Source organism: Aspergillus tanneri (assembly GCF_003426965.1).
Source record: "Aspergillus tanneri strain NIH1004 chromosome Unknown AapTan_5_pilon_pilon_pilon, whole genome shotgun sequence".
In the NCBI taxonomy this organism is placed as follows: Eukaryota; Fungi; Ascomycota; class Eurotiomycetes; order Eurotiales; family Aspergillaceae; genus Aspergillus; species Aspergillus tanneri.
Window position 1 is genome coordinate 1,279,545 of NW_022984632.1, and position 25,284 is coordinate 1,304,828.

Consider the following 25,284-nt stretch of genomic DNA (forward strand, 5'->3'; position numbering starts at 1 on the left):
AAATCCATCAAGACACCAAGCGCAGTGCATACGAACATGAGTGATACATAACCCAATGCATCGTCAGAAGCACAGGCGCCAACAACATGCGGCAAGGGGAATAGGATGATAAAAAGTGCCATACCGTCAAACATCCAATATACCAACAGTCCAGGATCCAGACACCGAACTCGGGCATTGTTTGTAAACGGAAACAGATATCCGGATAAAACGACGTCAGGAACAAAAGAAGTCAATAAGGAGCAAAAGAAGTGCGAAGAAAGAAGGAAAGAAAGTAAAAAAGTAACCGACATGGCACAAGGAAAGCCCCAATATGCATAGAATAGTGGACTGGGTATTCTGATTTGACAGTCAAGTCCAACCAACAATAACGTGTGTGGCGGGGAAAAGACAGAGAGAAAGAGAGACGTATAGCTAGCGGTCTAATCACTCAAATCAGGATTCGCGACGAACAGTCGGACATTAGTCATTGATGTCGTTCGATCGTCCACACTGCCTCGCCGTCTCAACTCGTCCGCCCTCTTAGCCTTTTCGGCGGCAGTGGTGGCTGCGCTGGGTGCTCCCATGTCTCCCACGCTGCCAAAATTGTCTTCTTGTTCGCTGGTTCGGCTGTGGGTGGTAGCGGCGTCGTCTCTACCGGAAGCGGCGTCCTTCTCTTCCTCGTTGGTCTCCGCAGGAGGATGCTCTGATACGCCAGGCAGATCCGTCTTCTCGTTGGGTGGAGTCGAGTTGCCTCCCATCGTCCCCTGGGGTGGTGTCCGCTGGTAGCCACTGGGGTATCGATGATTGCTTCCCAAAGAACTACGACCGCTCCCAGTGCGGCGGTAGGGGAATCCATTGTCACTGCGAGCATCCTCGTCGGCATCACCCACCTCGTTGGCACTGAGTCGAACGGGAACTGTAGCTCCAACCAGTGTTGATGGCGAGAAGTCCGTGGCTCCTTTCGCACCATACTTGTTCTTCCCACTTGCAAGGGTGCTACTGCGGCCGGCCCCAGCGCCGTGAACTTCGAGGTATGCCCTCTTTTTATCGGCAAGTTTCTGGGCCCGGATTCGAGGGTCTTCCGGCTGTGCCCGGTCACACCAGACGGTTGCCTTCTGCCTTCGCATCAGGGCGACGTAGCCCAACTGCGCATTGGCGGAACGGGAGGAGGTGCTTCGGCGGATATCCGAAGTCGCGGGGTGAGAGCCCGCAGCGTTGCCGGTCGAGCTTGTGGATGTAGTCGCACTGGATAACCGCCTCGAGGGAGCATAATTGGGGGGGGTGGTCATGGAATGATGGGGGGATGGCCCACCGGAATATGGCTGCTGGTGAGACACATATGGTAGCACGTGCGAGGAAGATGTCCGACTACGACTGTGGGCAAGGGAGGCAGCTGAAGGGTGAGGGGAAAGTTGTTGGTGGTGTCCATCGTAGGACTGGAACGCACTGCTGGTACGCATTCCAGGGACCGGCTTCCGCGCAGGAGGAGGCTGAGGTTGATGAAGGCGATAATCGGTCATTCTTGGTTGCTGTAACTGTACACCGGCCATATAGTCTCCAGTGCAAAGTGATCGTGAAAGGAGGGGGAAGAATTACGTCTCCCGGATCCAGTCCGTAGTAGTCGAGATGAGAAGAGCGACGGAGAGGCCGGAATCGAAGGGTTGATGCAGGAACTGGTGGACTCGCGATCGACCGAATAGTCGGTGAAAGCCAAGGCACGGTAAGCTGATCCGAACCCCTTCTATGTATGGAATAAGACGGTTAATGGGTCGATCAATGCCTGATGTGCGTCGTCATATGGCGCATGCAACAACACCAAGCGAAATAAAGAACTGACGCCGATGGGAACAGGGAACGGTGTGGACTAACACAATGAGGTGGACGATTCACAAGAGCGCTCGTCTAAAAGTCCAGCAACTAACCTCGAGGACGATTGGCAAACCGAAAGCCCCAAGGGGACGTGAGGGAGGATGAGATTGTAGCGGAAATGGCGGCCGGACACACAGAAGAACAGGCGCCTGGCGGGTACCCAATTTTGCGCCGTCACGCCTACAGATGAGCGAGCGAGTAGCCGGGGACAGAATGTGTGTGGCGACCAAGACTGTATGGATGGCAATGGCACACCAGACTCGACGGAGGAGATGAGGGATGATGTTTATAACAAGGCAGTGGTGAAAAAGGAGGGGGAGAAAGAGCCACTGGCACTAGGTGTCTTCTCTCTCCCTACTATCGAACTAACAGGAGTTATTCGTCGTTGGTTCCATGCAACTCTCATGAGAGAAAGGCCAATTTGGATTGGAAGACACCGGGCCCGCCTAGTACCGAATACGATGGTCTGGTACCGTATATTTACCGTTCGGTACCGTACCTCAGAACAGCACCGCCACCGTACCACCCACCCGATTGGGAAAGAAATACAGAAGCCGCGAGATCTGCAGCAAATAACCATCTGAGACATACCACATGGGAAGGGTCATTTGGTCTCCTATGATGGCATTCGGCGCTAAAATCAATTAATGACGATGTAACTCTAAAGAATCATCAGAAGATGTGGTCATCCTGCGCCACAACCCCACGTGGTGGGAAGGCCATACTCTTTTGTTGCGCCTTACAGGGGCAGAAAAAACGTCCCCCACAGAAGAAGGCCGGAGATAACTTCTCCGAATGGTACGGATGGCTGTAACGTTGTCAGGTACCTTTCCCTCCTTAGTATCCACTAGGAACAGGATGTACTGGGAAGAGGGAAAAAAAAAAAAAAAAAAAAAAACAAGCACTCAGTAATTAATGATATAGTAGTGACGTCGTTGACTCCACTGATGAAACATTCGGAAGACACAGGAATGGAGAAGTACCACTGTAAATGAAGGAATGAATGAATGTACAACCTCTCGGAGGAGGGGGGAATTGTCTATTAGAGTGAGATGGAGTACAGGTACGCTCTGAGTATTCCTATCTTTGGCTATCTCTGCAGGAACTCAGGATGCGAGTCAGGTCGTCGAAGGTGGTTAGTGCCTGGCCGATCTATCTGGACGGAAACGTCACTTCTAGAAAATGATCAGGAACCGCAAGCTCCCGTCAGCCATTAGGCCCTGCCTTGTCAATAGTAATAATACCCAATCTCCTATATATTGATGATGGTGCTCCACTTTGTTTGCAGCCAACACATGATTAACTCAATATTCCGCAAACACGGCCCCTGGATCAGCCAGCCACCTAATCCAGGCAGTACCCGTAAGACGGAAGGTTCATGGTTACCATGCTGTGAGTTTCTCCTTTAGCATTGGGGATTGGCGATTAGTAGACCACTTCTGCTACTACCTAAGGTACCAGACAGGATCAATGAGTACATTAAAGTACATCATCGCGTCAAAGCTTTTATGGATCCCAGCCAATAGCAGGAGAGTCTGCCAGAATGCACTGCCATTGGCTGGTTGAACCCCACCATCTGGGCGGCCAATCAAAAGCATCTGGTGGATGACACATCAATCATCCGTCACTTCATCCAGTCATTCTTCGGTTCTTCCATGAAGCATACTACGAACCTACCAAGTAATTAATCCCAGCAGAATGGCTGTCCACCAAGAGCTTTTCTAATATTTTCCCCCTGACTATCCCCGTCAATTAATCATGCACCATGAGCAAGCGTTCCTATGGAGAGTCATTGTCCCACGGTGGCTCTCAGCCACCGGAGTCCATCGATAGCCCTCACATGCTTCCCATCAACGATCTCCTCTCCCCCAGTCAAGTTCAGGAGCAGCACCAGCAATCCACAGCGTCGTCGAAGAAACCACGCAATTTCATTGCTACAGTGGTACGTCATGCTGTTCAAAGGGTCCATCGACATCGATCACACCGATCCAAATTGCTAACGCCTGCATGTCTATAGGCATGTGAAACATGCCGACTCAAGAAGACCCGATGCGACGAGTCCAGACCGAAGTGTGGCCTGTGCAAGGCCCTTGGCCTGGAGTGTGTTTACAATGAGCGCAAATCTTCGAAGTATGGAAATATATGCGGGTCTACGAGTCTCTATGCTAACGCGAAGAATCGCAGGCGAGATCATTCGCTCAGCTTAATCATGAGCACTCTTCATCGACTCGAAACCAAGCTAGAGAGCCTCCCATTGACTCTCTCTCATGATCTAAAGTCCCTCCAAGGGCAGATGCTGCACGCGCTGGATGATGCGGCAGAGATAGGCACCCCCGAACGCAGTAGTCGGCGAGTCCTCCAGCAAGCTCCTTTGGCCCATCCCCTGGCGCACGACCTCACACCTGATGCAGCGGAGCCCGACGACTTTGAATTCAATGAGCGAACGAATACCACGGACCCGACAGGACAGGTCTCAATCTCCTTCAGCCAACACGGCGTGGTCCTGTGGCCAGGAGCACGCAAGGTTTTACCTAAGGGACTTCTTGAGGCCCACGAAAAGCTCGGAAAGAACTATGTGATCGATACGGAAATGAGGCGACCCCAGCTCCCCATGTACATTTGTCCGTTTCCTACCCAGGCCGGCAACGACTGGCTGGAGGCACTTCCGCTGGCGGTGGTCAAAGGCCTTTCGGATGCATTTTTTGCGACTTTTGCTCCATTCACGCCGATCATGGACAAGAATTTTTATTTCGCACTGACCCTGGGGGCCGCGATCGAGAATGGGTTTGGTTATACGATAGAGAGCTGTCTGGTCCTCAACGTCATGGCCCTAGGTTGTCTGGCCGTCCAAGCGCATAGAGAAGGGAATTATCCATTGTCTGGCACTCGAAGTGCTCAATTTGAACCGCCAGAGTGGATGGACGTTATCCATGAAGACCCGCCCGGTCTACGCTTCTTCAACGAAGCTCGTCGTCGCATTGGCTTTCTCATGTGTGACAATGACCTCCAAAGTTGCCAATTCTATCTTTTGTCCTCGTATGTCGCCCTTCCTCTGTGGGAACTCTCTAGCTCATGAAGGAATAGTGTCTACTACAGCCAAATTCTCCGTGTCATGGATTCATGGGCTATGCTCCATCGCGCCGCTACATGCTGCCTGTCGATGCTAACCAAGTAAATAAACCCACAACCCCGACCCCTATTCTTCCATCGACCTAACATGTCCAGTCACGATGTCAATTTCAACGAATGGGAGGGCGACATGAAGTCGCGTGTCTACTGGAACTGCGTCATGAACGAGACCATCCTCGTGCAGGAGCTACACCTTCCTCCCAGCGGACTAGCGCGTCTCGAGGAGCTAGTGCCCATTCCCAAATTCATTGGTTTCGAAACACTCGGCTTTGGGCCTCCTCGAACATCCTCGACAGACGAGATCGATGATGCCTTTTTCCAGTACCATTTCCTTGCGCAGGTCGCTCACCGTATCATCCTCACCCGAATCCGGCACTCCTTGTACTTTTACTGTATGTTGGGACCAACTCTGCCCAATAAATTTATCTAACAACGGTGTCTGTCGTGCAGCCGACTCGGGAACATTCCCCTTCCCTGCCATCAACGCCGAACTCCATCACCAGCTGGACCAATGGCGCCTCAACCTTCCACCGGCACTCCAATTCCCCGACACTCTCCCTTACACCCCGGCAGCTGATACCCCCGCGGCGTCCTCTCCATCCGCCATCTCACCCCTCCCCCTCGATCCCCATCGTCCCTTGACTCCTGCCACCGCAGTGTCCGAGGCCATGCTCCGTGGCCGCTACAAAATCGCCAAGTTCCACATCGGTCGTCCATACCTCTACAAAGCCCTCCGTACCCCCGCGTCCCTCACAGAGGAGGACTTGGAGCAAATGCGCAGCGGCCTCCGAAACGCCATGGACTGGCCGGTAGTCGGGGGCATCTTCCGCGCCATGAGGAGTTGCATTCCAATCAGGTTCGCCTTTTGTTCTCAGTATGTTTCCTCTTCTTCTTCTTCTTCTCCTCCTCCTCCGGTCTCCTTCTTAATGTGACTAAACCAATTCCCCTTAATTGCAGGTTCTTCGGCCAGATCCTCCTCTTCTACTGTATTTCTCACTCTTCAGATCCCCGCTTACGAAGCACCCTCCCTACCGGATGGGAACGATGGAATCAGGAAATGATGCAGTTCCTGGAGGACTGCGCACCTTATAGTCCGGCGGTGGCGAAAGATCTGGAGCTTTTGCGTCTGCTATGATATGATATGATCTCTGCCACACGCGTCTACTTGATGCCTCTGTCTGTGTTAATGTCAGTCCTCCATTTAGGAGATAGATTGATAGATATAATAAAATATAATTACGATTAATATAACATCGTTAAATTGACAGGTAGTTAATCGCCAAGGAATCTACAAGCATGAGTTTGAATCCCCATGTCAATTATTGTTGTATCTACAACAGTATATAGCCTACATATAAGAGAAAACAGCAAACTCCCTTACCGATCGTCCAAGACACATAGTCTGAATAATCATACAGGACAACGAAAATGCAATGTGACTCTCCAAATAAAGGAGACGTGAATATGATGGAAAAGAAATGAAGAACGTTATCGCGCAATAGGGGATCGCTAAAATCCCATTATAGCATATTCGTTCGCATCTCAAATCTTACAAAGCCCATTCATCTATTCGGTCAGAATCTGTAATAAATGGCTTCTCGATCTGCTTGATAGCGTGATCACCGCACAGAATACTAGATAGGATGATGTCAGTTCAACCGATAGAAATTAAAGGTAGGATCGAGATAGAGAGAGAGAGGGGGTTACCATGCTTCCGCAATCAATCCGTCCAATTCCTTGACAATTTCCTCCCTTCGAGCAGCAGTGATGTCCACCTTGTTCAATTGCACTTGTAGGTCACGGATGTATTTCTTCTTCCCACCTGCCCCTTCGAGGACCTCTTTTCCGAGACAGTCGCTATGGAAAGCATGTTGACAGGGGAAGACGAAAAACTGCCGACTCAGAACCGGCAAGGAGCAAAGCCAACACTTCTCTCCGGGCTCCACAATGGCATACCGCATGTCCAAGGCCGATATCTCGCTTCGGATTTGCCGCGCCGTCTGGGCTGAGTTGTCCATTTCCTGGCGAAGGGCATCGATATGCCGGGAGTAATCCTCCAGGGCGCTGCATATCTCGTCCTTAAAATCGTCAATCACGACGAAATCAGGAAAGAAAGGAATCAAATCCTCAATGCGGAGTAGCTCGCACCGACGCAAGAATTCAATGGCGTCTTTAATGCCAGTGCCGGGCTGTCGGATCTTCTTCTCGGCAACCAGGAGCCATAGCTTCTTACGCAGCTTGTCGTTCCCCTCGGACCTGTCGGCGATGATGGCGGCTAGATCAATATCCCCATGCTGTAGAGCCAGCTCCACAGCCTGGAGATACTGTCCCATGGCGCTGTAGATATGAATGCAGGATTGGACCCGCTGGTGTTGGATGCAAAGACGAAGCGCAAAGTCGGCATCGTATGGGGGTGGGGATGATGGTTGCGATTGGAGGTAGGTCAGAAGTCCAGCTTCCGAGGATGAGGCACTTGAAGCGTGTATAGAGATAAGAGTATTGTGCACTGCAGCAGAGGGGTGGGGGTGGTTGACGATGATAAAGTTGAGGTACCGGACAGCCTGATTTTGCGTAAGGGGAATATGAACCGTCTTGTTATAATTCAGCAAGGCGGGTATAAGCCGCTCGGGTTCAAGATTGGTCTGTCGCATCAGTATATCGACTAACCCAGTCGCGGCATGGGTCATAAGGACGCTGCTGTATTTGTAGAACACATCGGGATCACTCTGTCGCTGGAGGACATTGAGTGCCTCGGACCACTTCTCGCGTTGAATCCAGTACGAGAGGACATAGTTGTGGTCATTGACCGCCTTAGCAAAGAAGAGTAGTTCCTCTTCCCGGCCATGACTGCTGATGACGTCGTACACGGTCTTCTTGTCCAAGTCGGCCTTGTATTTGGTGACAAACTCATAGAATTCGGAGCGCACATCATTGATATGGGACCTCACTTCCTCAGTGCTTGTCCCCTCGGTCAGCTCCGCCCGGCTGGCTAAATTGTCGTTGAGGGAATTCAGCTTGGACATGAACACCTCCACTAGCCAGCTTGCAACCATGATCCGTTGCATGGACGATGACTTCTTGTACGTAGATAGCTGGGAGAGCAGGTAGTTCCGCAGAGCATCGTGTTCGCCGCGGTTGATCAGGGTCAAGCAGACCTCTTCGAAACCCTTGCTACTCTTGCCCCATATTCTTGCGGCCTCCAGATAGCGGCCCTTGCTGGCAAGAAAGTCACCTGACGCAGTAGAAACAGCATCTTTTTGAGCGCTAGTACGAGCATATTGAAATGCCTTGTCGTACAGTTGCTTTTCCAGAAAGATCTTCCAGATGTCCCGGTCTTCGTTCTCCACAACTATTTCGAAGATTTCTCGGCTAGTAAATAGCCAGTAGGTGTGCTGCATCGAGTCCGTCAAGAGGCCAAGAGTACTCTGTCGAGGCTCGAGCACAGGTTGGTCATAAACAATCTCCTCGTTCATGCGGTTGACGGCAATAATCCTGCCTTCGACAAGCGCGAAAATGTGCCATTGTGACAAAGTCAACGCAGCTATGGGGTCTTGGATCAGTTTCTTCCCTCCCCGGGAAGATTCGCTGGCTGGAAACATGGACCGCGGAAGCATGTGTGAGCTTTCGAAAGGCCGGTTGACATGCTCCGACGAATAAGGGAGCTGGCCATGATAGATACCTTGGGCGCTGAGCCATGCAAACTCCTTTTCAAGATGCGAATCTGCACTGGGGGAATCGGGTGCGGCTGGCGATATGGCCAACGCTGACGGCGCGGCACCAGAAGGGGCCTTAGTTTCATGTACCAAAGGTGATTCTCTTTGGAAGAGATCAGCGTATACGGAGCTTCCCCCTTCTCTTCCATTCTTTCCCATGCGACCAACAAAATACGTCAGTCTACTATGGGTTGTAATAAGTACCCGTCGGAGCTCGGGCTTGATCGGTATCAGTTCTGTCCAGATCCCCGTGACCGGCGACGACTCAGGCACCTTGTAGACCACGCTGATATGTCTCTCTTCGCGGCGGTAGAATTCAGTGGACGGTTCAATGTAGACCTCATAGACAGTGCCATCTGTAGTGCCCAGAAGAATCTCCCTTGTTGAGGCCGTCGGGACCGATGGGTTCCAGGCGATACTCTCGATCGAAACACCTTTCAACCGTGTCAACGGTTTCGGTTGTCGGGACTGGGTGTGGAGGTAAAAGTTCTCGCCAAGGGTGGTAGTAATAATCAAATGCGATGCGGAAGGGTCCAAAAACATCCGCCGAATCACTCCTGTCTCCGAGGATTTCTTGGGGAGGTCGATATCTAGGAGAGCCTGGTTAGTATCTCAGTGACACTCTCTGGACTGCTGTGGAAAGGGTACCATCTATGTCCTCAGGAGCGTCCAAGTCTATCCGAAGGATTCGGCTAGTTGACAAGGCCAAGACAAGCACATTGTTAGCGACTTGCGCCGCGACGAAGTCCGCAGCTAGCGGGAATTGAAGCTGGACACGTCGAACATCAAACATGGAGAGAGGAGCGTCGGGGGAATCAGCCAGGTTGCTGGGAGCGACATAACCGCTGGATTCGTCCAGCGCCATCATGCGCCAATGGGATCGGGAGAGGTTATATCATAGCGGGGGCCCCCGAGAGGCGTGGTGGAATGAATGCAGGAAGCAGCAGTTCCGACGTTGGAGTCGAAGCCGAAGCTGACTTGCCCGGCTGGGGTAGGCGGAGCTGTGGATGCCTAGGGATGCCTTGGGAAATATTGTTATGCCTGAGGCAGTCACTCATTGATATCTATGTACTCTTACATCCTGACTGCGAACCAGAAGCTATGCATCATAGAGCCTGAAATCAAGGTGTATCATATCCGCTCTATCTATTTCTATGTCACTTGGGCCCTGCGGTCTGTCAAAACCCAAACGCCACCTTGAGCGATAAACAAAGCATTATGAGGATAGTATGGTCATAAAAAACGAAAAAGAAACCATAGTCTCATCGAACCCACCAGGGCTGGGTATCAATTGTTCTTTTCCCCAGGAAAAGAACCTCTAATAAATCCGATCACATCACCAGGCACTCTCGTTCCAACTTTCGTCCAATCTTCTCCCGCGACCTAGGTTTCTCTCGAGACTTGCCCATGTCTCTAGAGCGCCATAGAATCTTTTCCTTGCTCTCAACGCTACTAGGGACCGACCTCTCGCCCACCTGGCCAGCAGGTTCATTACATCCCGTCAATTCGTCGTCTCCTTCGATCGGGAATCCATCATTGCTGATTTTGTCTCGACTGAGCCGTCCAGTAAACCGTGCAAAAGTAGCACTGACCCTATTTTCACTGGTTTGGCTCCCTGCGCGGCTGCTAGGATTGCTTCTGGTCACCCTTGAGCCATGTCGAGAGAATGAGTTCGAACTCCTCCTGCCATCATCGTCTCTGGCGCTGAGCTGTGGCGATGTGGAGGCGGCATAGACCATACGTGCCCCGATACTATGGGTAGAATCGGCAGCATCGGCAGCATCTGAAAAGACAATACTTTGCTTTCTTTCGGTTAGATCCGGCATACTCTCTGCATTATGCGGGGCTGTAATTTCAAAACTGGGTCGCTGGGGACGAAATAGCTCGGCACGATCTGCTTCCCGGATATTTGTCGGTGACAGATTCAACTTCTGGAGGTTTGTCGCAAAGTCTGATTCTTGGCTATCCTCAGGCGTTTCTTCAGAAGACAATTTATTAGGGAAGTTGGCCGCTGCCGCATCCTCGTCGATAGGAAGTATCTGGTAAAACAAGAGGTATGGCGATTCATACTTCAGGGCTTGCTCAATATTAACTAGTGTAACGCGCTCCGTGGCCATATCATCAAACCGCATCCAATATCGCGGATTATTCGAGGAATGCTGTTCAACTCCATGGGAGCTGGCTGGAGGTGCACCAGCACTGGTTCCTCGGACGATGGCGATATAATGTCCCGAATCGACCGACGAGCCTCGATGACAGACCATTGCTTGCAACGACAACTTGAAGTTCCCATAGATGGGCCCTTCTTCCTCCATATTGTCGTCCTGGATAAAATGCGGCAGCCCAATTTCCGTCGGGATATCAACAACGGTGTCTAGCCTAACTGCTTTTCCATTAGGCAGCATAGAGTATCGCTTCAGACACATGCCGAGGATCGGTCGCTTCAAAGAAAAGTGAGCCGCAACCTGCGCATCATTGGTGGGAGTGTTATCTGTGTACCATGCTGTATGGGATGTTAGATTTTGCAATCAATGGTTCGAAAACGATGGATGCGCCTCACGAATTAAGCTAAAAATTTGCCATGCAGGCATCATAACCTCCTTTCTGTAAGAGCCCTTGCGCGTAAACGTCGTAGCGCCGCCGTCGGTTGTTTTTTCATCCTCTGAGTCGGGTATAAATCGTGCTTGTACAATGCTGCTTCGCCGAGGTAATGATACACGCATATCGGTCTTTTCTGTCGCCGATGATATCGGGGTTATACTATCAAGTCGCGCCGGAGTTGACGAGGTCGGAGTTGCCGTGAGTGAAGGAGAAACCTCTACGGCTTCCACGTGTGCCGTGAAACCTTTCGCCATGGAATCAACCGACTTGGTGGAGCCCGCCGTGTTACGGCGTTCTAGGTGGCGCTTCACTTCAATCCTATTGTTGAAGTACGACTCTAGGCAATCCTCCAACGTAACAGTATTTCCATCAACAGGTTCTGGTATCGCCACTTCTAATAGTCTTTCGTTGACAAATTTGTGGTCGCCACTCACATCCTCTTTTCCTGTATGATAGATATCCATCTTCAGGGTGAGAAGAGGCAGCTCTAGCTTTTCTGTTATAAAGGTGAATGCTTCCGAGGTATCTTGCTGACGAAGTTTAGCCGCGTCCTCCCACCCGCATTCAGCCAGCGCGTCTTGCAAATGCTTGGTCTTTAAATAGATTATTCAGTAAGCTTTAGCTCTATTGCGAGAGTCACAGGGAGGGGACTGCATACAATATCTGTTGTTATGAGCTTTCCCGACCGCAACATGTTGACCCAAAATCTTAGCAAAATCGCAAGCTTTCGACGAGGTTCGTCATTGAACGACTTGTACAGAATAGCCTCGAAGCAATCAAGCCGAGCGAACATGGCGAAGAGAAGTGAGTCCAGGTAGCAGGTGACATTTTCGCGGTTTTCCGCTCCCAGAAGCTTCGTGCGCGGCGTGTAGTCCCTTACTATTCCCTCAATCGAGTCCTCAAGGAGGAGGAGCAACTCGAAAGCCTTATCAACATCCCCTTGTGAATGATAAGATTGCAGTGCATAAATCAAATGGTATTCCTTTAGGTTTGTGATTCCCAATTGTGCGATGCGACGCTCAAGTAGTTTGACCTGTTTTCCCGTAAAAGAACATTTATTAGCTAGAGAAATTATACAGTTTCTCTCTTTCTCTTCCCAGCCTTACCTTTTTCTGCTCTTCGCTAGTATCTCCTACCGAACGGTCTGACGAAAAGAATCCATAGAAATAAGGACGGGAGAGTATATTTGAAGTCTAAAAATAATAAGCCATCAGGACAGACAGGCTAAATCTGAACGCGATGCTGTACCTCCTCCTTGATATGCCTCCCATGTCTGCTATATCGCTCGCGTCTAGTCAAAAACCTATGTATCCCACTCATATTTCAGAATAATATTAGGTCCGTAGCAATGCAAGTCTTGGTCTCGAAGACAATAGACGAATGGTGCGAGTTGGTGGTTTAGATATGCATCGACATGAGGACAATTTGAGAATTTAATCCAGGCCCCAAAATTCCATAGACAAAGAGCCTTCTGTGGAGTCAAATGCCCGGTAGTATATCAGGTGTCCAAATCCTCTGATATATTTACTCCCTCCCTTTCTTATCAGAGGAGCCCCAGGTTAAGAAATCCACTTGCGCCAGCTGAGACACTCCAGTGACATCACACCTGACGGCATGGGAGTTGTTCAGAACAAAATAAAGCGCACGGGCTAAATCCACGTGTCCGGGGCAGAGATAGTATAATGGATGCCTAGTACTGACAGCGTATTAGAAGGTCATGGCACCAGATTGGCCATCTTAGTCTGGACCAGACTTCCAGAGCAGCTTTGCTGTCTTCGACGTGGGGGACGCTGAAGCTGATCACATGTGGACTTGTGGAGCTCTCCCTTGCGGAGCCAATGTTGCTGCCTGATATTTCTGCCTCTTTTCTCAGGCCTCATGATCCCCACGTGATGCCGCCCGAAAGTCAACATCTCGCCGATTCGGGGACACAATTTTTGGGTGTCCAGTCTTGCCTAGTCTACAGCGTCACCCCTTCCTGTGGACCTCAATGGCTGCCTGTGAACCGTCCAGATACCTGGCAAGGTCATTGCCACGGGCTTTTATCCCGCTGACTTCCCCAAAAGGCTTTTGCTGGAAGCGCAATATTTCCGATCAAACGACGCCCAAGTCGGCAGCATCGGTCAATCTCTGTGAGCTGGAGTCGGCTACCTCTCTAAAAACGACTGCATCAGAAGATGCTGTGAAGTCGTTTGACCCCGCTGCAAGAGCCAAATTACGGAAAAAGCAGCTACCGCGAAGTCGGTCAGTCACCCACTCACTCTAATACGTGCCCTTTTTTCGACTTGTAGGATCTCGTCGCTAATTCTCAGCACCCAGGTACCAATTCCGTTCGCCCAAGTATGATCGTGGCCCACTACATCCTCACCGACCTCCGCCACCTTCGGATCCTGCTTCTCGCCTTTTCGTTCCTGGCCCCTTCTCCTTACCCAGAGTAGACCAGACGTACCACTCGACAGTCGCCTCGGACATCCTCACCCTTTGTTACGTGCATACTCCTCCCGGCTTCAAGCCACCTCCGAAAGCCCCACGTCTGCGTGAATGGGATGATAGCTCGCCTTATCACAAAAACAGACCACTTCGCGGACCTCGTGGCGGTGATGTCCTGCGGCTACTCCGCAAACCTATTACTTTCAACAACATCCCCCGACTAGAGCGTATCACCATCCACAGTTACGTCAAGGGAGCGGCGCAGGAGAACTCATCATGGCTTCATGTCGCAGGAATGGCCGTCCAGGCGATTTCAAATGTGCGGGTTGAGACATTCAAGTCGAAGAGCAGCGTTGCCACTTGGGGAATTGCACCGGGCAGAGATTCAGTTGCTGTCAAGGCAGAGCTTCGCGGCGAGAATATGCTCCATTTCTTTGGAAAGCTGGTTGATGTCGTGATGCCTAAGATCAAAGACTGGGAAGGTGTCAAAGGCACCAGTGGTGACAGCAGTGGAAACATTACCTTCGGTCTGGATCCTGAGACCGTCGCTCTCTTCCCTGAAATCGAGGTTAACTATGACATGTGAGTTTCTTTTTCTTCGCCCAGTTTTGGCCAGATGGGTCATTTGACTGACCCTTGCGTCTTCTAGGTATCCCCCCAAAATGATCCCCGGTGCTCATATCACGATCCACACAAGCGCCAAGACTGACAAGGATGCCCGTCTCCTTCTCAGCGCAATGGGTATTCCATTCTATGGGAAAATGGTGGATTAAGCTGCGTAAAAAGGAACCAAAGCCAAGGAAGTTCCACAGAAATAGGTACTATGCCGACTCTCATGCAATCGTCCGCAGTTAATGGCATGGACTATGCAACATGGATACCATTGTGGTATTTTTGAATCATGTACATTATCTATCTATACATTGGTTTATCTGTTTTTTATAGTGTCCAATTTTATTTAAAACTGCTCTGCCGGTTATAGAATCAGTCTATGTTCGACAATATCACTACTGCCAATTACCTGCAATCTGGGTAATATATTTTTGAACCACAGTAAATTTAATCTTTCACCCGGGGAGCACTGCCCCAACTATTAACATTAGGCCACACACAGTTTTAAAACGCAAATTTGTGAGGCAGAAATGCAAAGCATCTGACTCCGTACAGATATAGAAATAGTGTTTCCCGTCATAAGAATCAATATATGTATACTTATCCAAAGCTTCGGCTACTCTCCAATGTCGCGGAATTTGACCTTTGAGAATGACACAACCAAGGAAAGATGAGATCGAAAAAAAATAAAATAAAATAAAATATAAAAAAAGGGAAAACCCTCAACCTCAAAATAGAACCAGTCTGTTCAAATATTCTATAAAAAGCCCGGTGATACCTTTTCTCTCACGCATCATATGCCTCGCAACCGAATACCCTAGCTCAAGTGAGAGGCGCGGTTAGAAATTTGGACTCTAATAACTCATCTGCGCTCGGTCGCTGCTCGTAGTCAACTTGGAAAGTCATGTCCAAGAACGCCATGGCTTCTTCACTGGCATTCTCCGGTGGAGGTGGTCGCGCCTTGTTGCTGCCAATGGCAAAAATGGCCTGCAATTGACTACAGTCGGGGAATGGGTGAGCCCCTATAAACATCTCCACAACAAGACAGCCTAGGCTCCAAATGTCAGCCTTCTTGGTGTGGGCTGACTGTCGAACTACTTCCGGGGCCATCCAGTACACACTGCCCTGCAACGAGGGTCGATGCATATGGCCGGCTCCGCTGCCACTGGCTCGAGCACCAAGGAGTGTGGACGCTTCCACGCGCTTAGAGATGCCAAAATCCGAGATTTTAATGCCCCCCTTATTATCCACGAGAATATTGGCACCTTTGATATCACGATGGATGATATCCCGGCTATGGAGGTACGAGAGCCCCGACAGGATCTGCCGTACAAAATTCTTAATTAGCGGCTCCTGGAAAGTGTTGTATTGCTTGAGCATCGTCGCAATAGACCCTCCCGGCACATACTCCAAGAAAATGTTCAGGTACTGGTCATCGGCAGAAGTACCCAGATATTGGACAATATTGGGGTCGTGAAGGCCTTGCAGGAGCTCAATTTCATGCTTGAGTGCCGTGACCATACTGTTTTTCCTCTTGTCAAATTCGGTCCCCTTAGTTGCTGATGGTATCTCCACTTGTTTAACGGCCATCAGCTCTCCAGTTATTGAATGCAGAGCCAGGAACACGCTGCCAAATGATCCCTCCCCGATCAAGGAACCCTTCATCCAATTCTTAGGGGCGAAATTGTTTCCGGCCAAGAAGTCATTCAGGCCATCGTCCTCTTCCTCCCCATCGTCGGCCACGAGAACACTCAATCGCTCGTTGAAGGAGCCTCCGTCCGTGGCTGCCACACTGGCGTTCTCGTCGAGCAGAGACTGTCGAGAATTGCTGGGATCGTCAGACCCACTGTCGAACGAAACGTAGGATTTGCGATTCGGTTCGATTGGAGACTCCTCCTGAAGTGGCTGAAGGGAACTTGAGGCGATAGAATCCCTGTATGCCGTTTGAGGAAGACTAAACTTCGAGACAGACAGTGGTCTCGATGCACGCGTAGGTTGTGTTCCGGGATTGAGCCAAGTATCGGCAATGCTAGGGATAGGGGGCGCATCTCTCAAGCTCGATGCATAGCTTGTATTACTGACGACACTCATCCGACTTGCTGCTCGACTCAAACGCTGCGACCTCCGCACCGACATGCGCATGGTCTTCTCGATGTCTTCTCGATGATGGCTAGGGAAGTATGATGTGATTTCGTGGATGATCATCTCGCTAGGCGGCCGAGCGCCAAAGAATGACCGTAGCTTGGATACTGGATGGCGTTCCGTGTTCTGGAGTGTTAGATCTTGCTCGCTCGAGTTCGGGTGGTGTCGTGTAGAGACGGGGGACATGGGCTGTTTAATGTTATGCCACGGTTCGCCGGTCAGCTGTTGTATTTTGAGTTGGTTGCGCACGTTTGAACTGCTCAAGGCATTCAAGTGCGTCACCTGGCTTTCATCCAGCGCAAGCTGAGATGCACGACGCAACTCATCATTATCGGGTTCCCCGGCATGTATTTTCCGTAGAATGAGACGACAACGCTCGGATCGGTGCGCGCCCTCGCATATTTGCATGAGCTCTTGATCCCCAACTCTTCGACAATTGGACGGATTCGGCTCTAGGCCATCCAGAACATAGAAGCAATAGTTGCGATATTGGTGCTCAGGAAGCTGAAGCTTCTTCAAAACACACAGGATGACTTCATCAGCTGTTTTGCAGTGCTTGATGTTTAATACCTTGGTCTGCCCGCCCGTGTATATTACGCGGATGACAGGGGAGTTAGTAGGTAGGGAACCCATTGTCAAGCCGTCCAGGCTAGGGTTTTGCCTCAAATGTGACGTACTTTTGTGAGTATGGACGGTCTCACCTGGGGTTCCCGCATTCCGGCCAGACGTTGAACCAGCCGATGACGGATGGCTGAAATAGCCCTGGCCTTGTTCTTTTCGGCCACTTTCCATTGGACTGCCGGCGACATATCGCTGGGCTCGCAAGGGTGACCCTGGGCGAGACGACGGCCTCCCAGGCGCATGGCTATGGAGGCCGGTATCAGCAGCCCGGGACAAACGGCGATTATTTAGAGTCTGTTGTCGGGGTTGGGAAGGACGAGAAGATTCGGTGGGGGAGGTGTACGTCGAGGCTTCCCATGAAGCCAATTGATTCTGTACCAGTATGAGTAAAGTTCCAGTGAGAAATATCCATAATGAAGATACGTACAATATTTCGTTGCTTACGGTTGGCAGCCGACTTGTTTCTCAGCTGCTTGATGGCAACAAAGATGCGCACCCTATCGCCGATTTTCTTGACTCCCATCTCCTGAAGAATCTTCTGGTCACACTCAATCAGGTTGCTACCATTGAAGTTATTTGCTACTGCCTGTCAGGTCCTGCTCGCCGTGTGCAGTCTGCAGAAACAATGCAGACACGGGTGTGGGTTTCCCCTGCGTACCTCTGAACAAAGGTTCGTATTGGCCACAATTTATGCTGTGCAGCCAGGCAACCACTTGCTTCTCATCCCAGGACCTGGTGGCTCGTGTCAATAGGATACATTATCACCACATTCACTCGTGTAGGACGACTTACCGAACAGCATCCAGTGGGTCGTGTCCGCCTGAGAATTCCGACTCCGTGGGGCTGGTGAACAACCCCCCATCTGGTGGTTTGGAAAACACAGCGGTCTTCTGAGGACCGGTATGGTAGGATGTTGTCGGGGTCTGGGACGTGGGCACGCCCAGCGGATTCGAATATGGCTTCGATGCCAACATGGTGAACTTGATTATTCGTCGACGTCGAAAACGTTTCGTACAACGGATAGGAATCGAGGAGTCCCGACGGAGGTTCTAGAGGGGTTAATGCATGATCCTGGCCGGCCGTTTAGAGTTCTAGGGATCCATTAGTTTCATGAGTTCCATGATGTATGAGGGGAGCAGCCATCGATTTGCAAATGGCAGATGAGGCAGACGAAAAGGGAAGGGGTTCCAGAGACAGAACGAGAAAAGGGGAGAAGAGCGGATTGAGCAAGGGAGAGGGAAAGACACGGGGAAACGGAAGATAGGAGGTGAAATTGGACCCATACCGATTTAAACAGCGTTGAAGATAGACAATACTGCAGATTAACACTGGATAGCAGCAACTGGGCGCTTGCAAGCTTCCAGGTTCTTTGCAGATCCGACGTCCCTCTCTTGTTGGAGTTCGATCGCACTAAGGAGTAAAGGATCGGACGTTATCAAAAAGATGACGCATCCAGCACCACCACCCCCAGTGGAACAGAAGAATAATAAGAGGAGAGGAGAGGAGGGGGAGAGGGCGAAAGGACGGTGGGCGCTCCAAGAATCAGAATAACGGATACTGCGGAATAACAAGGGACGAGAGAAAGGGGAATAGTGAGAGGATGGTCACCAGCGTAAAAAGGGAGAAGAAGAACAGAGACGGTGAATCAAGAATCCACGATGAGGTCCCGGTCTCTTCCTGTCTTACACTTGGGCTCTCGTCTCCCAGATTGTATCTACATGGGCCGATCGGTCGGGGACGACGAGCACCGCCGAAGTTCCAACGCGGATGATTTGTTGGCAAGGCCCAACCTGAAACATTCGATTTCTACTATTCTTAGGCGGTCGCCACCAGATCCATGGTTCCTCCTATTTTGGCCCGAGGGAAAGCTTGTGAACTTACCGTATAATATAATAAATATTACTGCCAGAATATGTCAGTATGGCAGCTACTACTTCTCTCTTGTTCCGTTGGATTGGGAGTGGGTTACATGGTCGACTTGACATCAGTGTATCCAACACATCTGAAACCGGCTGACGACAGCGGTCGCGCATCCAATAATCGGTGTAGTCCGTTCAGGATGTCACTGAGGTCCATGCATGCATGTCTACAGTCTTTCGTCATAGACTCGTTCGATCGCTGTTGTTGACTTGGTCCAATTCTGTTACATATATTACGTGAGATAGTTAAGGACAGTTTGAGCTTCCTGTCTCATATAATATACCTACTTATCCAGAAGTGGTTTAACAGTAAATTACCATGATTAATACAACATCTTCACGATACTTAGTCGCAGTACTCCGTTCTTGCAAGGAAGAGCGGATTCCTCTATTCATATCCAGCAACGATATAATTAGATCGGTTATTCGGGTCGACGGATAGTCCTTAATTTCTGATAGATACTAAGGTACCGAACTACTAGCGGTAGTACTTCCAGGTACATACTCCATTCGGCATCTTCTGTGCACGTACGCGAAAAGGGTGTGCTAAACCCAATCTGGTATAGTTCGGTAGAGGGATCCATTTTGGGAGCTCCCAATTTTCAGTCCCAAGCCACAAGCCTAATTAATCGCGTTTTCTCATCAGATGGCCTGTTTTAATGATCTACTCCGTATATTGCGTGTATACATCTCATCCATTACAAACTCTCTGAAATGGGACCCTTTTACAGAGAACTATATTTATCCTTTTGACCATCCAAGCGACAGCTGAGTACGAGAGTACCATGAACATATCCTCTTTAATATATACAACAAAATCGTGTACCTTACCCAGTACACGTCTACAGAGTAGGCTTATAGCCCACTTTAATATACAAAGGATGGGCACGGGCAATCTATCAATTTCTATATTTACCTCCCAATGCGAATATTTTCATGTCTTGAAATAGACAAAATGTTCTTCACACCATCCTCACACTAGCGCAACTCATTTGTAACAATACTATATCAGATTGGTGCAATATAGTCAAGTATATATATCCATGCAAGGTCGGTCGGGTTATATAAATACTAGGTTCTATGTGCCCATATCATGAGGAGAGCATATGACCCCAACAGCACCCTCTGTGTCTAAATCTTCCGATGAGGAGATACAATGTCCATACCCTTTCGTTTGGCTGTTGACCCCCTCGTAGCGTAGGTCTCCGCACTAGTGGGGGATGAATGGCGGAGTGTGCATGCAATACACCAACCATCCTGGACGTGGCCAAGGGATTTGAGGGCATCCCAACAATTCGTTGGAGACCTTCTCATAGTGATCTACTCGTCACTAGAATCAGATGGCCCTATCCCTGGCCTGGGTGTGACTGCTACTTGCTAGTTACTCTAGTTAACTAGAACAAAGAGTAGGGCTCGGACCACGCCGGCACGTGATCTTCCCGAAAACGCAAACCCCCTCATGTCGACCCCACAGTTTTTCTTCCCCGCTCGTCTGCTATCCATGACGGAGGACAGACTCCGATTCCAAAGCAATTCGCGATGGAAGACGAGAGAACTGCCTCCGGGAAAGTGAGGAAGAAGGCCGCACCCGCTCACCGGAAGTCTTTGTCCTGCGAATACTGCAGCAGATCTTTTGCGCGCTTGGAGCATCTCCAACGCCATCTCCGCACCCGTTGAGTAACCCTGAAGTCGTCTAGGCTGCGTTTTACTTGAGGGCCCGCTCCCCTCTTCCCCCCCAAAATACTGACCGTTGAGGACAGATACCAAAGAGAAACCGTTCTCATGTGATATATGCTCCAAATCTTTCGCAAGAAGGTAAGTGGTATCCCGCCCTGCAGAAGGGGCCCAGCGCTGGGCTAATATGGGGGGAAACACTTTGCAGCGATCTGCTCGTACGGCATGAGCGACTAGTTCATCAAGCAGAGGCCGCAGCCAATCGAGAACATCGAAACCACAACAATCATGAAGTTCATCAGACCCCGTCAACGATAATACAGCCTCCCCACCATGACTCTCGCATGCTAGAGCTTGCGGACGCCGTTCCTGTTCAACCCCAACCGGTAGCGCCCCCTCCGCCAGAGGTGCAGGTCCAACCGCCCTCGATAGTAGAAACAACCCATTTCAACCCATCCTGGGGCTATGATCTGAATCTCCTCTCCCATGCGGCCAGCCATGTTGCCCTGGAAGGTCAGCAGGAGAGCCTGGAGTCGATGCGGAAGTCCTCCCAGAACGTAGGCCCTCAGTCGCTGTCCAATGTCCCAGAGAGAGGAATCACCGATAGCTATGGGGTTGAGCCTTCGATTTTGGACCTTACCGACCTAGGAGATCCCGTCCAAGACTTTTCCGTCTTTCTGGAAAGCGTCGGCCTTTCGTCAGACTGGGATTCTGGCGTGTTTTCAACCGTCGAAGACCCCATGTTACCTAATATCCCGATGGATTCGAAACCACAGATCCGTGAAAACACGAGACTGGGGCCCGATATCATGAATGATCCACGAGGCACCGTTGACGAGCCCCCGTCGTTCTCCAATTTCGGTTCGCGGCTACCATCCCTACAACCGGAGCCTCACGACGTGGACGAACGCCTCGGGTTTGTTGATGACGGCCCGCGACCTGCTTGGGACATAACGAACACAGATCGTCAAGTGTTCATGTCGAAGCTTGAGGAGTTTGCTCCTATTCTCCCGAAGGGGTTCGTGCCGCCCTCGAGGCATGCTCTGTCTCGCTTCTTCGCGGGTTACATCAATGGATTAAACGAACACCTCCCCTTTATCCACGTCCCAACGCTCTCGGTTGCCAAATGCTCCCCTGAGCTTACCCTTGCCTTGGCAGCTGCAGGTTCTCATTATCGTTTTGAGAATAGTCGTGGTATTGACCTTTTTCATGCGGCGAAAGCCATCCTTCTCCAGCGCCTCCAGAGAAGGGATAGCAAACAGGTGCAGTATCCGACTTGGAATCTTATTTCTCCGCCATCGGGCTTTCATGACTCTCGGGGATCGTCCATCACTTCCAACCATGCCGTTAGTAGTCCGTTTCAACAGCACCATCCCATCTCGTATCCGACTGATCCCTCGGGGTTTGCTCCCCAAGACTCCGAGGCCCACATGGAAGTGATCCGGACCTTCCTGCTGCTGACGGTGTTTGCTTCATGGGAGAGGCATCCCGAATTGCTGCGAGAGATTCTCTCGCTTCAAAGCACCTTGGCGAGACTTGTCCGGGAACATGGCCTCTCCGAGCCACCTCCTAGCCCCGATCCGAACAACTGGGAAGAATGGGTACGGAGAGAAGGCAACAGGCGCACCAAGCTCATCGTTTACTGCTTCTTCAACCTCCACTCTATTATGTACAACATTCCTCCGCTGATTCTCAATGCAGAGCTGAGACTGAACATGCCGTGCTCACACGATGTCTGGAAAGCGAGCAATGCGACTCAATGGCGCCGGATCATTCGCAGCCGCCAGGGGACGGATATTCCTTTCCAGGAAGCGTTTACTAGGCTGTTTCTTAAATCCAGTATGCCCAACTCTTCGGCACCCATTTCTCCCCTAGGGAATTATATTCTTATACACGCCCTTATACAACAAATTTTTTTTGCACGCCAGCTCTGTCTCTCTGCACCAAACATTCAAGGCACCAGCTTAAGACAGGAGGACTTGTCGGCATTGGACGGCTCTTTGAGTGCTTGGAAGGCCCTGTGGAAACGCACGCCCGAGTCTAGCATTGACCCTCAAAATCCCGCCGGTCCAATTGCGTTCACGTCCACTGCTCTTCTTGGCCTTGCCTATATCAGATTACACGTTGATTTGGGACCCTGCCGGTGTCTAATTACCCAGGATCCAATTCAGATTGCAAGAGCTTTGAGCGAATCACCTCCCGTCGCACGGAGCCCTCGTCTGATAATGGCTTTATTGCATTCCGCACATGCACTTTCAATTCCAGTTCGTCTCGGGATTGACTTTGTTGCAAGAACCCACTCGTTCTTTTGGAGTATTCAGCACTCGCTCTGTAGCCTAGAATGCGCCTTCCTCCTGAGCCGTTGGCTTCTGTCTATCCCGATGACGCAATCCGAACAGAGACTATCAGAGCATGAAAGGAAGTTACTCTTGTGGATAAAAAGCATGATGGATGAAACCGACATGGCTGTCGATCCCCCCGGTGCACCTGATGCCGATTTCATGAACAACCCCTATAAATTAAAGCAGCTTAGCGTTGCTATTGTCCGTGTGTGGGCGAGAACTTTCAAGGGGAATACAAGCTGGGCGATAGTCGATCTTGTCGGATTAAGCCTAGATGCTTATGCAGAACTTTTAGAGACTCAACTATAACGTTCTGCTTGGATATGATTAATGGACGTCTCGAGTTTCTACATCACTTGTGACCTATTATGGCGCTGGGACTTGAGCTCTGCGGGAGGCTCGTTTTCGCCAGGAAGAAAATCACTCTGCTTATGAGCCGTTCTTCTTTCTTCTTTTTTATTTCTCTCACTATCTCTTTTTACTCAATATCAATATCATCATTAGTGGTGCCATTAATCCAAATGGTCGACTCGGGTCGTTGACAAGGCAACTCTTCAAGATGGGATGGTATATGATGTTGCTGTATACCCATGTTACTCGTTTCTAGTTTGTTTCGTTGTATAAATTAGTGTGAAGGGCCTCTCTTATGGGGGGATAGGTTAAATGTGTTGTCTGTGTATATTCCTATTCCGCCTGGAAGAATGCTCGTTCTGATGTCGTTTGAGAAAATTATGTTTAGGTTTTCTTTTTTCCTATCTTCCCCCTTATTATTCGGATGGGTGGCTGTTTGCCTTTTTTAATCGGATTTCTTAACGCTTCGCTCGTCTTTAATTTATTTATGACTCGGTTTGCGGAAACGCTGGGGTTGTCTTTTCTGATATCATTATATTGTCTGCGTTAATGGAGTATTCAGCGCACAGATTGCTGTGATATGATATCTCTTTGATACTCAGGTAGAAAGTAGTCAGTATACCATAGTACCCAAAATTCATCACGCTGTAGAAAACTTCGATTCTCTGGACCCAGTTCCAGAGTCAAGAATTGGACCTGGCTTTTCCTTTGGTTGTAACGCTTGTCGGGACAAATTTAAGGGCGGACATCGAATGTTCAAGCTGAGATATTCCCGGTTCATCCGACACCAGCCCGGACCCCGAGCTCCGTGCAGGGGCTGGCCTGGGTGCAGGGTCGGAACAAGACGATAAAGAGGCCTTTCTGTACTTCAATCGGCCCTCCTGCGGTGACGTAGGGGTAGTTGGCATGCGACGGCTGCTGGCATTCACCGGCCTCAGCAAAGATGTCTCCTTGTCGATACCATCGTTCACAATGAAGAAGTTGTAGGTCTACAAGTAGTGCACGTTAGATTCGATTAGATGCTAACAGGTCAACGCAGATTCATGCATGGGAAGAAGAATCGAAGAGAAGCAGCCCACAATGAGTGAGTAGAATTGAGTCAAGAAGTATCCAGACTACCTTACCTTGGGAAACATATGCTTATCTATTAGATGCATTCTACGTTTCTGAGGCGTTGAGCATTTGCGCTCGCAATCCTCAATAAAGCAACCGTACTATATTTTTGCCAATGGACAGTGATCAGCCACGAGCGTCGATATATGTTATTAGTGGGGCTTAGAATCCTACCGTTTTCTCCCCTCGTTCCCTCTTTTCCGCGGTCAATGGATCATGATTCTCTTCGATGTGCAGGTTCAAAATTCGGTCGGTGGGAAAGTTTCTCCCACACTCCGAGCATCGGTTGACGTGCGCCTGGAGGTAGTGGACTTCGTATTCCTCGTAGGAAGAGAATGATAGGGTTCCCCGATGGGGTGGCAGGGAACAGTGCATCAATTCAGAGATATCGGTGACGGTGTCTAGCAGATGGATCTTCGCACGTCCAAGGGAGGTGGTGGACGATGCTGGAGAGTAAGATCTTGATCGAGCCTCTGGGCCAGCCGAAGGGCTGTTGGACTCGCTTCGAGAACGCTTAGACATTGTGGGTGATATCTTTCTCCTTGGCTGATTTAAACCGTGGCCTTTCAGTTCGTTTGGCCGAAGATGAAGGTAGTTCTTTTGGGAAATGGTTCCATTTGAGGTTATGAATGCATGTTGATGGTAACAAAGGGGAAATCCCTTTGATTTCACTCCCAATTGGAAGTTGATACTCTGGAAGTAGGAAGTACGAACTATACTTGATGTCCTCAGCGATGGATGAATAATCCTATCCATACAGAATCTGGTATTGGATACGTTCTCGTA

The 25,284-nt window shown here is 50.1% G+C and overlaps 8 protein-coding genes across 8 annotated transcripts; 3 read left to right on the plus strand and 5 right to left on the minus strand.

Annotated features, from left to right (window-relative positions):
- Nucleotides 1–422: 422 nt before the first annotated feature.
- Nucleotides 423–1,502, minus strand: ATNIH1004_009844 (uncharacterized protein; the record flags this gene model as incomplete). Its single annotated transcript, XM_033574426.1, has 1 exon — nt 423–1,502. One exon carries the CDS (start codon nt 1,500–1,502, stop codon nt 423–425), a length of 1,080 nt encoding a protein of 359 aa, XP_033422444.1.
- A 2,114-nt stretch (nt 1,503–3,616) lies between these two features.
- On the plus strand, nt 3,617–6,115 carry ATNIH1004_009845 (putative C6 finger domain protein; the record flags this gene model as incomplete). The annotated part of the gene is made up of 7 exons (XM_033574427.1): nt 3,617–3,793; nt 3,869–3,981; nt 4,036–4,887; nt 4,948–5,022; nt 5,077–5,372; nt 5,431–5,854; nt 5,938–6,115. The coding sequence occupies 7 exons, from the start codon at nt 3,617–3,619 to the stop codon at nt 6,113–6,115; spliced, it is 2,115 nt and encodes a 704-aa protein (XP_033422445.1).
- A 414-nt stretch (nt 6,116–6,529) lies between these two features.
- Nucleotides 6,530–9,561, minus strand: ATNIH1004_009846 (vacuolar protein sorting protein DigA; the record flags this gene model as incomplete). The annotated part of the gene is made up of 3 exons (XM_033574428.1): nt 6,530–6,614; nt 6,688–9,283; nt 9,342–9,561. The coding sequence occupies 3 exons, from the start codon at nt 9,559–9,561 to the stop codon at nt 6,530–6,532; spliced, it is 2,901 nt and encodes a 966-aa protein (XP_033422446.1).
- A 463-nt stretch (nt 9,562–10,024) lies between these two features.
- On the minus strand, nt 10,025–12,910 carry ATNIH1004_009847 (ubiquitin C-terminal hydrolase family protein; the record flags this gene model as incomplete). The annotated part of the gene is made up of 5 exons (XM_033574429.1): nt 10,025–11,196; nt 11,254–11,887; nt 11,953–12,327; nt 12,401–12,426; nt 12,901–12,910. 5 exons carry the CDS (start codon nt 12,908–12,910, stop codon nt 10,025–10,027), a joined length of 2,217 nt encoding a protein of 738 aa, XP_033422447.1.
- A 374-nt stretch (nt 12,911–13,284) lies between these two features.
- On the plus strand, nt 13,285–14,497 carry ATNIH1004_009848 (mitochondrial 54S ribosomal protein uL5m; the record flags this gene model as incomplete). Its single annotated transcript, XM_033574430.1, has 3 exons — nt 13,285–13,538; nt 13,614–14,306; nt 14,374–14,497. 3 exons carry the CDS (start codon nt 13,285–13,287, stop codon nt 14,495–14,497), a joined length of 1,071 nt encoding a protein of 356 aa, XP_033422448.1.
- A 661-nt stretch (nt 14,498–15,158) lies between these two features.
- Nucleotides 15,159–18,073, minus strand: STE11 (STE11 family mitogen-activated protein kinase kinase kinase; the record flags this gene model as incomplete). The annotated part of the gene is made up of 4 exons (XM_033574431.1): nt 15,159–17,471; nt 17,527–17,678; nt 17,758–17,831; nt 17,892–18,073. The coding sequence occupies 4 exons, from the start codon at nt 18,071–18,073 to the stop codon at nt 15,159–15,161; spliced, it is 2,721 nt and encodes a 906-aa protein (XP_033422449.1).
- A 2,963-nt stretch (nt 18,074–21,036) lies between these two features.
- ATNIH1004_009850 (fungal specific transcription factor domain-containing protein) lies at nt 21,037–23,343 on the plus strand (the record flags this gene model as incomplete). Its single annotated transcript, XM_033574432.1, has 1 exon — nt 21,037–23,343. The coding sequence occupies one exon, from the start codon at nt 21,037–21,039 to the stop codon at nt 23,341–23,343; it is 2,307 nt and encodes a 768-aa protein (XP_033422450.1).
- Nucleotides 23,344–24,068: 725 nt separating this feature from the next.
- ATNIH1004_009851 (uncharacterized protein) lies at nt 24,069–25,020 on the minus strand (the record flags this gene model as incomplete). The annotated part of the gene is made up of 3 exons (XM_033574433.1): nt 24,069–24,374; nt 24,510–24,599; nt 24,673–25,020. 3 exons carry the CDS (start codon nt 25,018–25,020, stop codon nt 24,069–24,071), a joined length of 744 nt encoding a protein of 247 aa, XP_033422451.1.
- Between the last annotated feature and the right edge of the window lie 264 nt (nt 25,021–25,284).